Source organism: Scyliorhinus torazame, chromosome 11 (assembly GCF_047496885.1).
Source record: "Scyliorhinus torazame isolate Kashiwa2021f chromosome 11, sScyTor2.1, whole genome shotgun sequence".
Taxonomy (NCBI): Eukaryota; Metazoa; Chordata; class Chondrichthyes; order Carcharhiniformes; family Scyliorhinidae; genus Scyliorhinus; species Scyliorhinus torazame.
Genome location: NC_092717.1, coordinates 20,919,315 through 20,936,613, shown reverse-complemented (window position 1 = coordinate 20,936,613; position 17,299 = coordinate 20,919,315). Strand labels below are relative to the sequence as shown.

The window sequence follows — 17,299 nt, the reverse complement described above, 5'->3', positions numbered from 1 at the left end:
TCGACCCCAGGAGAGATTCCACTGACAAATAGGAATTTTTTTGTATTAAAACAAGCTTTATTATTAACACAGGATTAACCCCATTAACATCCAATGAAATAACAGTTTTTCAACTAATAGTTAAAAGGTCTTTGAGCTTACTTTCCCATCTTGTTCTAAAATTCCAATTAAACAAAATCCACATACAGGTCAAATACCACTTATTAATAATATATAAATATAACTTGGTGGCTTGCAGATTTATTCACAAAGTCCTTGGAGAGAAGCTTTCAGAAATCAGTCTGAGAAACACAACTCCTTTCCTCCAACCCAGCAGAACTCTAAGATGGAACTAAAAACAGACACAGGCTAGAGTTGTAAACTAAACGAAAACAGACCCACCCCCTCCCATGAGTGACATCACAGCCTGCCTAGCTGTTAACCTGTTAATCATAATTTTAGAAGACATATTAACTGGATATCTTTACACCAAGTTACTTTAACAAAATATTGCTGCAACAGACATGAAGATTAAAATTTCATACATTCATCACACCAGTCATTCTGATTTTCCCCATGTTCGTTAATATTCTGTAGGAGGTTGCTTTTGTAATGCCTATTCTGCCTCTATGGAAGCTCCTTCTGATCAAAAGTACAGGTTGTGAGGATTTGAGCCTATGGATCCATGTCATCTCATTCCTAAGATACCACCGCCTACCAACAATACTTTACGAGAAATAGTTTCCTCAGTTTACCTTAATAACTGATGAAAGTCACAAATAAATTTAATCCTGTGATAAATGCACAGAAGGCAGTTTAACTTGGTTGCAATCTTTGCTTATGAAATTAAATTATTCCTCTTACTCCAAAATAAGATACTACTCTTTAGTGTTTTAAAAGCAACCTGATTGCTTGTTTGGATTCCAATTAAATCTGTGTCCGCTGCTCCTCTTTGTTGCTGGCCATCAAGAGACCAGTTTAGAAGCATAGAAGTGGCTTTACAAATGGGTTTGAGTTTAACTATTTGAGTCTTGGAATTAATTAACTGGCAGGAAACATTTTAAATCATCAAAGTTGGAATCATTCAGTACAACATGCCTGTTCTAGCTTTTTGAAATAGCTGTCCAATTAGTCTCACTTAGCTATTCTTTCACCATGACCCTACAAAATTTTATTTTCAGAAGTATGTATCCGATAGCTTTTGGTAAGCTAACATCAATCCTGTCTCTGCCATCCTTTCTTGCAGCAAATTCCAAATTTGAATTCTGCTTACATTTCTTTTGCCCTTCCTCGCTCCTTGGCTTTTTGACAGCTATCCTAAATCTGTGTCCCCTGGTTACTAACCCTTCTGTCAGTGGAAACAGTTTCTCCCTGATTATCTTCACAGAATCACAGAATAATACAGTGCAGAAGAGGCCCTTCAGCCCATCAAGTCTGCACCGACACAAGAAATCCCATTTGCCAGCTCTTGGCACATAGCCTTGAATGCCTTGAATTTTATGATGTGCCAAGTTTTCATTCAAGTTCTTTTTAAAGGATGTGGGGCAACCACCCTCTATCACCCTCATGGGCAGCGCATTCCAAACCGTCACCACCCTCTAGGTGAAAACGTTTTCCTCAAATCCTCCTCAAACCTCCTGCCCCTCACCTTGAATTTGTGTCCCCTCGTGACTGACCCTTCAACTAAGCTGCTCCCTATCCACCCTGTCCATGCCCTTCATAAGCTTATCCAAACTCTTCATAATTTTGTATATCTCTATTAAATATGGGCGAGCAACCCTAACTTCCCTAGTTTCTCCATGTAACTGAAGTTCCTCATGCCTGGTACCTTTCCATGAAGTCTCCGCTATACTTCTCCACATAGCCGTCCTAAAGTGTGGTGCCTGGACTACTCCAGCTGAGATCCATGCTATACAACTTTAAATAAACAAATCTCAGTTTATCATTAAAGATTGTAAATTATAGTTGGAATAAATTATAATGGGCATCAGCCTTTACATTTAATTTTTTACAGTTCTATATTTTCTGATCTTTGGGGGATACCTAACAACTGCAACTTTTAATATTGTACTGATAGAAATTTAAACTTACAGTAAGCTTTTGATAAATTTGGAAAATGTGTGGTTCTGAAAATATTAACTCAATGAATATATGGTCATATGAAATGCCCTTTCATTTGCAAAATAGTATTAGAACCTTTATTTGTTAACACTAATTTGTTTGTGCGTTTATACTGAACCAGCTGATCAAAAGTGATGTGTATAAATGGCTACAGTGAATCTTTACTTTTCTTTCAAGTCAACCTGTATTGAAATAATTTCCACAACTCTTCTAATTTTCTGCTTTATGTTTAAAATAAATTTAAATAATAGAATAAGATAAATTTAATGCAAATTGTGATTTGGGTCTGAAGGATGATTCATTTTTGACTTTATCTTGTTGTCACATTATTGCGTATAATTTTTCCTATGTTGACCCTTACCTTGTTACATTAATGTCACCCAACTGTCGGTATCTGCGACAAAGTGATTGGCCCAAAACGCCATGAGTGGCTATATCATGAGTACAACACAATTGATTGGACATTTTTAATTCCTCCATTAACTCTACATCGGATTGTAAACCAATATACCATCAGTGACTAACTTGGAACCTTGTAGGACCGTGTAACCAAGCACTGATATAACTTGAGTCAACAATCTTGTTGTTCTGTTGCAATAAAGTATGGTTTGCATATACATTTATGAATTAGCACAGAAGTGGATGCAGATATTGTGCATAACACCATGAAGATTGGTTTGACTTATTCTTTTTTCCTTTTTGTATCAAATTTTGCTGTGCCATATCTTCTGCTAGCTGATGTTTTTGGTAAGTTGAGCTCTACCCTGCTGGCTGGTGATTAAAACCTTTGTGTGGGATACATGTGTATAAATGATATCCACCAGTAACTGCCAGTCTGTTTCTTCCCTTTGCCTCTCTCCCCTTCCCATCACAAAGAGTCTTTGAATATCTAAATGTTCTTATGGTGGCACCTTTGTTTTGAAATGAATACACAAGTGGCACACTGTGCAATACCTGTTCTGTTATACCTTAATTAAAAATAAATCTGATGCAGTGAAATAAATATTTTAATCTACAATGTGACTGAACACCACTGCCTAGAAAACATTTGCATTTTAGCAATACTTGAGAAGTTGGGATTAAATAACACCAGACGTTTGCTCATGAATATGTCAAAATTCTATTGATACAATATGTAAAGGATTATGATGGTGAAGGATTTAACTCTCCTTCTGAATTTTATTTCAGAATGATGCTTTTCTTAAGAGCTAAAAAACTTGCATTCATATTCACCAGCACACAATTTTGATATCTGAAAAATATGATTTAACCGTAAAACCATAAGACATAGGAGCAGAATTAGGCCACTCGGTCCATTGAATCTGCTCCGCCATTCAATCATGGCTGATATTTTTCTCATCCCCAATCTCCTGCCTTCTCCCCCATAACCCCTGTTCCCCTTATTGATCAAGAACCTATCTATCTCTGTCTTAAAGACGCTCAGTGATTTGGCCTCCACAGCCTTTTGCGGCAAAGAGTTCCACAGATTCACCACCCTCTGGCTGAAGAAATTCCTCCATCTCTTTTTAAAGGATTGTCCCTTTAGTCTGAGATTGTGTCCTCTGCTTCTAGTTTTTCCTACAAGTGGAAACATCCTCTCTACGTCCACTCTATCCAGGCCTCGCAGTATCCTGTTAAGTTTCAACAAGGTCCCCCCTCACCCTTCTAAACTCCCAATGAGTACAGACCTGGAGTCTTCAACCATTCCCCATACGACACAGGATTCCAGGGATCATTCTTGTGAACTCCTCTGGACTCTTTCCAAGGCTAGAACATCCTTCCTTAGACACGGGGCCCAAAACTGCTCACAGTACTCCAAATGGGGTCTGACCAGAGCCTTATATAGCCTCAGAAGTACATCACTGGTCTTGTATTCTAGCCCTCTCGACATGAATCTCAATAATCAACTGTTAGATTGCTATTACTCGTATGTTTGCCACTGGCTGCTCAGATCATTTTGATGTAGATTCTTAATTTTACTCAATTACGTATACCTTTGCTTGTAATAAATGATTCATCAATCAGCAAAAAACTTGGATTGAACTTCTTTGTATGAATGTGCTATACACAGATTTTCAAGCTGTAAATTATACAATCTCGTAGCTTAATCATATATTCAAGTATTGTACGGTCCACTTCAAATTTCAAATCTTCACACCTTCCAAATTCCCAACTTCTACCGCCCAGAGGACAAGGGCTGAAGATGCATGGGAACACCACCAGCTGCAAACTTCCCTCCAAGTCACACCACATCCTGACTTGGAACTATAACACTTGCTGGGCCCAAATCTTGGAACTCCCTTCTTAACACCACTGTCGGTGTTCATGCAACACATGGACGGCAGCAGTTCAAGAAAACAGCACACTCCTGCCTTCTCAAGGACAATTGGGGATGGGCAATAAATGCTTGCCAAGCCATTGATGCCCACATCGCAAGAAGAAATATAAAAAACAGATCAAATATAAAAAATATCAGAAACACATGTTAGAATTTCAGATACACCCTGCTCATGATTTTGTAACTGTTAATGCATGCTTCTGAATTTTCAGTGTGCTCTTCTGACAAGCATAGCTTCCAAAAATAAAGTTACTCCCCCATCTTCTCCAAATTCCCCACACCACCGCGCAAAAAGCAGTATAACATTCAACACATATTTTGGTACTTCAAGAGTTAGCTCAAAAAAGACATTAGGAAAGATTTGGGAGCCATCAGCCTATAATTGGCTATTGGCCCACCCTCTAGCCATCCTTTCTCTGAATAGTAGGCCAAAGGGAATTTGTGACATTAGTACACTCTTGCCACCAGGAGAGAGGTATAAGCCTAAAAACCTTTCAAGAGTCAGCAATTTGATTTAAGGGAGGAAAATATAGGTAGTGAAGGCTGTACATTGGAAGAAATATGAAACCTAATCAAATTTGTTGTGTGTGCAAAAACCATAAAGTTGCTGGAATGCTTACTTCAGTTTTCTAACTTGATTTTTAATTGAATTTTTTTTTTAAATTAAAAAGTTAGCAAATTAGTTTAATTACCATGGGCATAATAAGGCACACTGAAGTTAAGAAACATTTACAAGTCTTGTAGTAAACAGATTAAAAACTGCGACACCTTCAATTTATGTGCTGAAGGCCTGGAGTTGAGCTTAATCTCACTATAACAACTAGTATAGTGTATAGTGCCTTTTGCATAGAAAACATTGCAAGACATTTCACAGATCTGTGCACAAAAATAAATTGATGCTAAGGCAAATAGCGATATTGGGAACAGTGAATTCAGGTTTGAGACCTCGATGCCTGAAGGTATGGCCACCTATAATGGTATTAGGTAATGGGAGTATGGGTTGTCCAAGAGTCCATTTGGAGAGACACAGGTGTGACATGCCACCACTAAACCACGGTTGGCATTTCAATGTTAGAATATATATCAAAATAAGTACTAAGTCTCCAGAAGTTGTTAAATCTTGTTCACTTTTGATCATGTGACACAAAAAAGACAGAAACTTGCGAGACTTCATTCCAGATATGAAGGGGATGGGTTATGATTAAAACTGAAGCTTTATAGTCTAGAAAGGTCAAACACAAACCACATCAAAATACCCAATTTCAAATTGTAGATTTGCAAACTCAAATTATTTCAGGGGCACCAATGAAGTAGAACCAGAAAAAAAAAATGGGAATGAATGATTAAAATCTGGAACAAAAATCATGAAAAATACTTTAGATGGTGAGAATAATCGCCCAAGCGACACAAAATAGACTATAATCATGTAATAGTATTTAAATTACAATTACTTTATTATCGTGCAACGGTTAATGTACTAGAGGGATGAGCTTCAGTGGACAAAGTTATTTTTCATCTGACTTTAGGACAATTTCCCCTTACCTTTTTTCCCCCCTGCCAAGGCACTGACCTTGCTTGGGCACAGTTGTATTAGGTTTCAACCAGTGACTTTTGTACAGTACCTTGCCAATTATGCATGCCTGACCTTGAGTTTCAAAGAACAAAGAAAAGTACAGCACAGGAACAGGCCCTTCGGCCCTCCAAGTCCATGCCGACCATGCTGCCCGACTCAACTACAATCTGGGCAGCACGGTAGCACAAGTGATTAGCACTGTGGCTTCACAGTGCCAGGGTCCCAGGTTTGATTCCCTGCTGGGCCACTGTCTGTGCGGAGTCTGCACGTTCTCCCTGTGTCTGCGTGGGTTTCCTCCGGGTGCTCTGGTTTCCTCCCACAGTCCAAAGACGTGCAGGTCAGGTGGATTGGCCATGATAAATTGCCCTTGGTGACCATAAAAGGTTAGGTGGGGTTACGGGGATAGGGTGGAAGTGAGGGCTTAACTGGTTCGGGGCAGACTCGATGGGCCGAATGGCCTCCTTCTGTACTGTAAGTTCTATGTTCTACACTTCCTGGGTCCGTATCCCTCTATTCCCATCCTATTCATGTGTTTGTCAAGATGCCCCTAAAATGTCACTATTGTATTCAGCAAGCTGTTTGGAACATGACAGCCAACTCTAACTCAGGACGGCACGGTGACGCAGTGGTTAGCGCTGCTGCCTCACAGCAGCACGGACCCAGGTTCGATTCCAACATCGGGTGACTGTCTGTGTGGGGATTGCACTTTCTCCCCGTGTTTGTGTGGGTTTCCTCCGGGTGCTCCGGTTTCCTCCCGCAGCACAAAGATGTGCAGGTTAGATGGATTGGCCATGTTAAATTTCCTCTTCATTTCCAAAAGGTTAGGTGAGGTTACTGGGATAGGGTCGGGGTGTGGGCATAGGCAGATACTCTTTCCAAGGGTCAGTACAGACTCGATGGGCTGAATAGCCTTCTTTTGCAAAGCAGAGATTCTATAATTCTATGATAAGGGCATAAAAAAAGCAAGCAGGAGTTGGCTATTCAGCCGTTTGAACATGTTCTGCCATTCAGTGAGATCAAGGCTGATCTTTTACTTCAACACCATTTTCCTGTGTTTTTCCCAAATCCACTGACAATTTCTCCCCTGGTTCTCGACTTGGTTTGGTGAACCTTGGTTACACTCCCTCTATGGCAAGTATACCTTTCCTTTGGTACAGAGACCAAAACTGTTCACGCTACTCTAGGTGTGGTCTCGCCAAGGCGCTGTGTTTATTCCTATACTCAAATCCTTTTGTAATAAATGCCAACATACCATTTGATGACTTAATTACTTGCTGTATCTGAATGTTAGTTTTCAAAAACGCATCAACCCAAGTCCCTTTGAAGCACACTTCCCAGCCTCTTGTAATTTAGGAATATTCTCCATTTGTGTCTTCCCTATCCAAGTGGATAACCTCATATTTATCCACATTATATTCCATCTGCCAAATGTTTGCCCATTTTTAAAAATCTCTCCAAACCCCTTTGAAGATTCTTTGCATCCTCTCACAACTGCGGAGCAGACTGGATGATCTGAATGGCCAGATACTGCTCCTATATCTTTTGAACCTATATCTTTTATATTTCCACCTAGTTTTGTATTAGCAGCAAACTTGGCAATATAACATTCAATCATTGATCCAGATTGTGAATAGCTGGGACCGAAGCACAGATCCTTGCAGTACGCCACTAGTAACAGCCTACCGACTTGAAAATTATCCATTTAGTCCTCCTCTCTTTTCTGTCTATTAAACAGTTCTCAATCCATGCCAGTATATTCCCCCGAATGCCATGTGCCCTTGAGCCTCTTGGTGTGGAACCTTATCAAACGTTTTCTAAAATGCCGCATCCACTGATTTCCCCACACCTATTCTGCTAGTTAGATCCTCAAAAAAACACTCAACAGGTTTGTTAAACATGATTTCCCTTTCATAAATCAATTTTAACTCTGTTCACTCATCATTATTTTCCAAGTGTCCCTTTGTCATATACTTTATTATAGATTCTAGCATTTTCCCTACGACGGATGTTAGGCTCACATTGGGAAAGATTTGGGAGTCATCAGCCTGTATTTGACTAACTTCCCACCCTCTAGCCATCCTTTCTCAAATGGACTTTGAATAATAGGCCAAGGAGAACTTGTGTTTTGTGAAATTAGTACATTATTGCCACCAGGAGAGGGGTATGAGCCTATAAACCTAGGTGTCAGCAATCTGACCTAAGGGAGGAAAATAGAGGCTATAAACTCCTTTCTTAAATAGGGGGGTTACATTTGCCACCTTCCAATCTGCAGGAACCATTCCAGAATCGGATGATTTTTTCATCTCTCACCTGCATATACATTTCTCACAGAGGTATGTTGAATCGCGTTGAATAATGAGAATTCTTAATTAAATTTCAGCTTCCAAACACCGCAGTGCTGAGACCAGTTGTGCTTCTTCCGTCAGAGATCATCTAATTCCAAACAGACTGTTGTTCGAAACTGCTTTATTTTCTATTTTGAATTTTGATATCATTTCCACAAAATGCTTTTGATATAACATCAAAACCACAAGTACTTCAGACTTGGACAGAAAATAAACTACGCCTGAGTTTGCATATTACCCCTACCACCCGGCTTTACCCCTCCCACTCGGCTTACTCACTCTTCCAACTTCATCCATCAGGCAGGAGATACAGAGAACACACACAAACAGATTCAAAAACAGTTTCTTCCCCGCTGTTAACAGACTCCTAAATTACCCTCTTATGGTCTGACCTCATTAACACTACACCCCTGTATGCTTTATCTGATGCCAGTGCTTATGTAGTTACATTGTACACCTTGTGTTGTCCTGTTATGTATTATGTATTTTCTTTTATTCCCTTTTCTTTCCATGTACTTAATGATCTGTTGAGCTGCTCGCAGAAAAATACTATTCACTGTACCTCGGTACACGTGACAATAAACAAATCCAATCCAATCCATATTTGATATACACTGAAATAACTTGGAGAGACTTGATTTAAATCTTTCTGATGCCAGTGATGAAATCTATGTAGTCTGAGAGTTGTCAGCTAAAGTTTGTTGCTTGGTTTATACTTGCCTTTCATTATATGAGCATCTTGTATTATGGAAAATTGAGAAATAAAATATTCCAGTAAAAGTGACACAGGAAAGATAATTCTACAATGTCTACAGTTCAAAACCATTGATGTTTACATCGTTTAATGATCTATGTAATTAAAAAGTTACAACATGGCCTAATGACTGTCTTTCAAAGCATTTAGAAGAGCGTATTTTATCGATGACAGAAGAATTACAACTTCTACAAACTATTGCCCAATTTTAAAATGCCATATAAGTAGCAAAAATGTTAATGTTTGAAACAAAAGATCTGCCGAGCATTAATATGGAACTGAAGAGGAGTCTGCAACTTTACTGTGATAAACTGAGGAAGAGAGGAATTTTTGTGCTGTGATAATCTGAGGAAGAGAGGAGTTTTTGGGCAGGAATAGTGTTAGGATAGAAAGTATTATTAGCATCATAATCCTTTACAAATCTTCCTGCCTAGCAAATTTATTTTTCCAATGGATAGCATACAACGCTACCAATCTTATTTGTTTCAGCTCAGCCAATTCAGAAGTAAATGTAGTCTCACTATCTATTTGTCATTCAACCAAATCGTTTTGCTGTTATGAGTGGGTTTGCTTTGAACCCATCTCCATTTAGATTGGTTCTATGAGGCAAAGGGAGCTGAAACACCCCTGTACCTGTAGTTGATGTTTTCCTTTTTTTCTCCCACCACACTTCCCACCCCTCAAAGTAATCCTCTGTGTAGTAGCCTTGTTCGTGGTTAATTGTTCCTACTGCACTATCTTGATGTTCTGTGAGTAGATGTGCACTGAAGTATTATAGAGGCACCATAATTTGTAACATTAATTACGCATGTTACTGATGTCTTGTCCGAGTTTATGACTATGCATTTACTTCAAACATGAGGTGTGCTTTTGGTGTTTCGTGATGGATTACAGGTTGGGAAGCGGGCACAAGTTTGCATTTTTAAAAGCGTTATCGTCTGGTCCATGATCAGTTTTGATATTTCTGCATCAGAAATTGGCCTCATCATATTATGAAAGATGGCATTTATGCAATTGAATGTATTAGACCTTTTCCTGAAAAGCTCTCCAGGTCCATTATCCTTTCTAATTTACTGAACATCTAAGAATATTTGAATGCAAACAAGTGTTGTTTCCTGAAATGGTAAGGTGAGTAGCACAAATTTGGACATTTTATTACTGCCAATGTAGGCTTTTTCAGACCCACTGGAATATGTTATTTAAATATTGATTTATCACTTAAGCATTGTTTAAAAAAAAAAACTGTAGGCATCAGTGAGGGTCAAGAAAAGCATAATTTGGTCCAAAGCAAAAGCAAATAGTTGGTTGCAACATGTGTGAAATAATTAAATCAGTAACTTTTGGCTGTAGCGCAAACCAGAAAATCCGATGAAACATTTACACTGCTCAAGGTTTGAGAATCAAATCTGCAGCATTCATTTGGTCATAAAGTTTTCATCTGCATATTTGTTTTACCTCTGTTTGTTTATTTGGAGGGAGTGGTAAATCTTGCCCCTCTTGTATATGGAAAACCAAAATACATTTTATTTTAATACTTTGGTAACAGATATACTCCAAATGAAGGGTATTTCTGTTTAAATTTTGGCGGGGATAAAGAAAAGTAAAGCTGGTCAAGGACAATGGCGCCAATTAATTCCGCTTTCTAGTGAGCAGTGTTTGTTTACTTGGTCTGTAGCACTGTACTAAAATGCTGTTTGTGGTCTACATAACAAAAATAATTGTTCACAAAAATAAAAAAAAGGCTGCAAATTCAAAGAAGGAATGAAAACAGCCCAGTGTCTGATAGCCTAGTTTATTTATAAATCCTAATACCAAGTCCGAACACTTAGCAGAGAAAGCAGGAATATTGCAAAACACAAAATTGTAGAAGAGAATTTATAAATTGAATTGTCTCCATGCCCATAACTATTTGTATGTTATAAACAATTTTCACAAGATTGCGTGTACATCTTAGATTTTTCTTCTTACATAGTATCTGAAATTTAAAGAATTTGCCCTTTACAAAACCATAATTGCTCATTTTTAAGACACCAATCAGGAGGAATAAAAACAGAAAATGCTAGAGATACTCCAAAGGTAACTTAACCATGACGAAGCACTGGGAGGAACCACTGGGCAGAACTAGGTTAATCCCAGAGTTGAGGGGGTTGGCTTATGAGGAGAGGTTGAGTAGACTGGGACTGTGCTCGTTGGAATTTAGAAGGATGCGGGGGGGGATCTTATAGAAACATATAAAATTATGAAGGGAATAGATAAGATAGATACGTGCAGGTTGTTTCCACTGGCGGATGAAAGCAGAACTAGGGGGCATAGCCTCAAGAAAAGGGGAAGTAGATTTAGGACTGAATTTAGGAGGAACTTCTTCACCCAAAGGGTTGTGAATCTATAGAATTCTCTGCCCAGTGAAGTGGTTGAGGCTCCTTCGTTAAATGTTTTCAAGGTAAAGATAGTTTTTTTAATGGTATTCAGACGGGAAAGTGGAGCTGCGTCCACAAAAGATCAGCCATGATCTCATTGAATGGCGGAACAGGTTCTTATGTTCTTATGTAACTTTCCTTTGGGCTATCAGCAAGGTGAAGGCCAGAGCTTCCACCTTCGCCCACCATCTGCACTCGGGTGAGTCCGAGACCCCAAAGATGGCCACCAAAGCGCAAGGCTCCATCTCAATCCCAAAAATTCCTCACATGGCGCTGAAGAAGGAGACCCAAAAGCTCACCAGTTTAGAGCAAGACCAGAACATATGCATGTGATTTGCAGGGACCCTGTGACCAGCCTCGATCTATCCAACCGAAGGTCCACAGTACACAGTTAAAGTCCCCTCCCAGGTTTAGATCATCAACAGAAGCCAGCAACGTGTTGAGAAAATCTGTATCAACCCAGTTTGGCCCAAAGATGTGCAGGTTAGGTGGATTGGCCACGCTAAGTTGCCCCTTAATTGGAAATATAGCTATATATAAAATTGGGTACTCTAAATTTTAAACAAAACTAAGACCACCGAGGTACCCAACAATGACCCACTGACCATTGCATGCCTCCCATTAGGATCTATCAGAATCTTAGTTGCCAAAAAAAATACTTTCCTTATTCATCAAAATTGCAGCCCCCCTGGCCCGACTATCAAGTCCCGATTGAAATAGTTGCTCCACCCAGCCATCCGTAACCTCACATGGTCTTTAATCCACAAATGGGCATCCTGCGACAGCACCACATCAGCCTTCAAACTCCTACGGTGTGCAAACATCCTTGATCTTTTTACCGGGCTGTTTAATCCCCTCACATTCCACGTGACCAGCCATATAGGGGGTCATCTACCCCGCCCCCTCACAAAACCCCAACCAACCCACAGTCTGCCATTCCCACCCTGTGAGGCAGTCCGGCAACTACTTGAGAGCTGATACCCAGGCCCACCCAAGATGGCCAGCAAATCCCCTGTCAAGCAGAACAAAGAAATGTTTACAGCCACCATCGGCGAACTACTCTTTTGTCGTTCCCACCCCCTCAACCAAAACAGAAACAAGACACTGAAGCTCAAAAAAGTCCCCAACAGTACGAGCTGCAGATATCCCCATCACTCCGCTACTAACTATTTAGTGAGCAGGATATGGCTCCTATGCAGAGTAAATAGCATAACAACAAAACCCCAAAACCCCAATCGTTCCAGGAAAAAGGTACATGTTTAACAACAATACCCATCCCACAAAACCCACCGTATAAAATCCAGGTACAAAGTTCCAAAATGCTCAAAGTCACCACCAAAACCCCAAAGTTTACACCCCCACTCCCAGACATACATCTCCCAACCAATATAGTTCAGTTATCACTAACCCAGTCCATATTCCTGCACAAACACCTCTGCCTCCTCCGGAGTTTCAACGTAGTGATCTTTCAATTGCTAAGTCACTCTGAGGCAAGCAGAGTAAATCATGTGAAATCGAACCTTGCTCCAATACAACGCAGCTTTGGCCTTGTTGAATGCACACCTCTTGGCCAGCTCCGTTCCAACATCTAAGACCACAAGAGAAAAATCCTTCACCACCTTCTCATTTGGATGTACAAATCTCCACATGTCTGCCCCCTTGTCCCCCCAACCATCGGCTCCATAAAGGCCAAGATTGCCTTTTCCACCCCAGCTAGATACTCACAACATGGCCCTCAAATCTGGAGTCCCGATTTTCTTTTGCCTACCGCAGAACTCTTTCTTTGTCTTGAAATCTGAAAGTGCATGATTATCTCATGCGGTGGCTCACCACGGGGTTTCTGCTTCAACGACCTGTGGGCCCAATCTAACTCCGGAGGGGACGCCATTTCTCCCTCCCCGTCATCTTTCAAAACAACTGCGACATAAACTTTGTTTGACTCAAACCCTTCGGCAACCAATCATTCAAGTTCTGCCTTCTGGAATAATTTTCCAAATCGTTCACCTTGGCTCTGAATAGCTTGTTGTCACTGGCCACCTGTGCCATCTCCACTTCCAGAGAGGTGATCTGGTCACTTCACCTTGAAAGAAACACCTATTTTACTCCGCGCCCTGCATCTTTACCACTTCATCCACTTTTGCCAAGCCCTCTCGAATAGAGGACATTGCCCCCTCAATCGCTATTTCATGATCCTGAGAATCCTCCTGTCATAGTTTCTGAAGTTCCCCCTGCTTGGATCCTGTAAGCAACTCAGTGGTCAGTCGAGTGGCCACCGATACTGCAGGAGCCTCTGCCGTTTTGCTCACAGAGCTCTTGAGGCTTCCAAGTTCGACGATGTTTCCTTATTTTTCTGCTGCCTTGTCTTGTATTTATTGGACATCCCTTTGATGTGGGAATCTTAACTCATCGATCTAACCAAACTCCAGCCCAAATCTCTCCCCAAAATTGGGTGAAAAGGGCTTAAATAAAAGTTATCTGGTGGGAGCCACCTCGTGTGCGACTGGTCTTCTACATGACGCCACCGGAAGTCAATAGGGGAGACAGAATCTCTTACGAGGTGAAAGGAAATGAATGGTGATAGGAAATGAATGGTGATAGGGCAAGAAAAAAACCAAGAGGTGCCTAGAGAGAATGTGCTACTGTCTGAACGCGAAAATAAGAGAAAAACTGAAACATGCAAAGTAAACGAAACAAACATGGGAGGGGGGTAATTTACAGGCTGAAATTGTTGATCAGGGAGGAACAAAATTTCATCCCAAATAGATTTTGATTTAAATAATACAATACTGCAGAGGCTGGAAATAAGAAACAAAACCAGTAGCCGCTAAAAATCCTCATGTTTGTCAACATGCAGAGAAAGAACAGACCAAGTAACGTTTCAGGTGTGGACTTGATGAAAACTAATGGCTCTGTTCCTGAAACATTAACCTACCCTGCTGGGTGTTCAGAGGATTTTTTTGGTTTTGTTAATATTCTAGGAAGGCAAAGAGAAAAGATGAAGGCCATTAATTTATTTGTTTGAAATTGATCATTGTTTCTATCTTTTCAGGAAAAGGAGATATTCAACCCCAGCTGGATAGTGCTTTGCAAGATGTAAATGATAAATATCTTCTTCTGGAAGAGACAGAAAAACAAGCTGTCCGTAGAGCCCTCATTGAAGAACGCAGTCGCTTCTGTGCTTTTGTCTCCATGCTACGACCTGTAGTTGTAAGTTTGTTTCTTGTTATATTTAATTAGTAAGGAGGTTTTCCGAAATACATTGAACATTACAAAAACTAGAGTCTTTTGCATTGGCCAGCTGGGTGAGGAATTTATTCATTTTACTCCATTACTTGGATTCTAAATCCGTTCTTTATTTCTGTTCGAAACAAGGTTATGTCCATCATTGTGCTAAAATTTTGTGCATGCTTAATCCCTATATAGGAGAAAAGAAGCACTTGCATTTATGTAGCACCATTCACAACCTTGGGATGTCTAATAGCACTTTACAGCAAACAAAGTGTTTTTGAAGTTTTAATCATTTTTCTAATGCAGGAAATCACAGAAGCCGATTTACACACAGCACCAATGAGGTGCAATGTGACCAGATAATCTGTTGTCGTAATATTTGATGAGGGATAATTATTAGCCAGCACACTGAGACCTCTCCTGCTCTTCTTCACAGCTGCCTTTGGGATATTTTGCATCCACTTGAGAGAGTAACCTGGGTCTTGGTTGAAAATCTTAACCGAATGATGATATCTAGTGAGGCACACTCTCAGTAATGTACTGAGATGCCAGTGTGGAACATATGTTCAGGGTTCTGGGGCAGGCCTTGAACCCATGCCTTCTGACTAGGCGTCGGAGTGCTATTATTGAACTATGGCTGAAAAAATTTAGAAAAATGTCCATAACAAAGTACAATATAAATAACTGTTTCCTGTCATTTGTACAAAGATTTAATTATTCATCTCACCAGACTTTTAAACTCCCTGAAGTTTTTGTACCAACACCAAAAATGTTTTGTGTAATAAAAATGCTGTTTGGCCAGATTAAAAAGTTAATAGCAGACAATTTAGGTTTTACTATATGCTATCATAGAGAAGACTTTCTCTTCTCGCTCCTGTACAGTCATCAAGACAATACTCTCGATTGCTATTTCAAACTTTGAATACTCTGTTTCTTCCCATCTCCTCCTCCTCTGACAATTCTGCTGGCAAACTCACCTGATCTTCCAGTTTACTGATATTCCATGCACACTTCAGCTGTGAAGCCTGCCCCAAACTGAGTCAGCCAGAAATGCTCCCAATGCCTATCACTAAGTTGGGAATTGAAAGGTAATGTGAGCTCAGCGCCAGCTGTGCAGTACTTTCAGCAGAGAGGAAAACTTGTGGACTCTGCTTGCTTTTATGCATTTGTGTAGATGAAAATGCATTTAAACAAGCAGACCCTCGCGTCAAGATTAATGCCACTGAAGCTGCAAGTGGGATTGCTGGACGTAAGGGCGCAGTTTTAGCGATTGACTCTGTTCGAGGATGGCCATGGCTTACACTGACTCTCTCTATGCTGTCAGAAGCAGATGGGTGAGTCAGCTGCATGGCAACAGATCAACTGTGCAGCACTAACTGTTCTTGCCAGCAGGATAAATGGACGGGAATGCTGCTGAAAATTAACACTTGCTTGTCCTTGTAGATGGTTGAGAAGATGCATAATTGAGATTGTACTGTATTTCCAAATAGTTGTTGCAACGAGAGTTGTGTGAATTGTTACAATAGTGTGATGCATTATTTGAAATACTCACTTGTGCCTCACTACCGGTACTTTTAAGAAAAAAGTTTTAATATAAATATTATATGCAAACTGATGTGTTCGTTATTAATTTTGTTTTATTCAGCTAGCAGAAGTAATGAACTCAAGTTATTCAATGAAATATAACCGCCTATCCAGCATTAAAAGAGGGACCTGACCTGAAATTCCAAATAATTAAGCATTTAATATTAACGGGGAGAATGTGCAAACTCCACGCGGGCAGTGACCCGGGGAACAATTGGATTCTGCCATGTAGAGACTTTTGAGTCTTTCTAGATGGATGAACTAAGATGGGGCGAATGGATTTTCTCATTTATAATTATCTGAGAGATGTAGAGCGGTGAAATATAAAATCAAGCCAAATCTTTTCAAATCAAACCTGGTGGAACAGTAGCACTGGAGCTTCTGCAGTTTAATCATGAGACTGCAGTTCTTCATCCACTATGACCACCCACATATGGCATAAATATTAAAATCCACCCACACAAATTATACCCATCATACATCAAAGATTTAATCTTGACAAAATCGCCCTAGGCTTGACTTGATGGTTTATTTTCATTTGATTCTGTTGCTGTTTCCTCCTGTTAACGCAAAAGCCAGGGGCTATTTGTTTAGCTTGCTGTTGCCCACTTAATTTCTGTGAGCTTTTTGCTTGGCAAGTTTCTGTTCGCAGAAGATTAAAATTGCAGTTTCCTCTATGGGGCAAGAGGGCCCCGTGAACGGGGCAAACAACTGCATACCTCCTTAACCGTAACCACCTTAACCATAACCATTCAGATTGAAGAATTGTCAATGAACAGTGAACCAAGAGGAGAATTTGGAATAATTCAATATCAAATCAAATACAGAACAAGTAGTTAGATAGGGAAAGAAAGGTTGGGTTGAGAGAGAAAAAAAAGAGACATGAAGTAGTAAAATAAATTGGAAATATTGAAAAAAACATCTTCAACAACAATTAGAAGGTAAAAGAATGAGAATCCA

The 17,299-nt window shown here is 40.0% G+C and overlaps 1 protein-coding gene across 12 annotated transcripts in view; it reads left to right on the top strand.

Annotated features, from left to right (window-relative positions):
* LOC140385160 (protein MTSS 1-like) overlaps positions 1-17,299 on the top strand; it is a 206,332-nt gene that overhangs the window by 161,630 nt on the left and 27,403 nt on the right. For all 12 annotated transcript variants that reach the window (XM_072467025.1, XM_072467018.1, XM_072467017.1 and 9 more), the window contains exon 7: positions 14,577-14,734. In XM_072467025.1, coding sequence (XP_072323126.1) covers positions 14,577-14,734 — 158 coding nt within the window. The remainder of the gene's footprint in view (positions 1-14,576; positions 14,735-17,299) is intronic.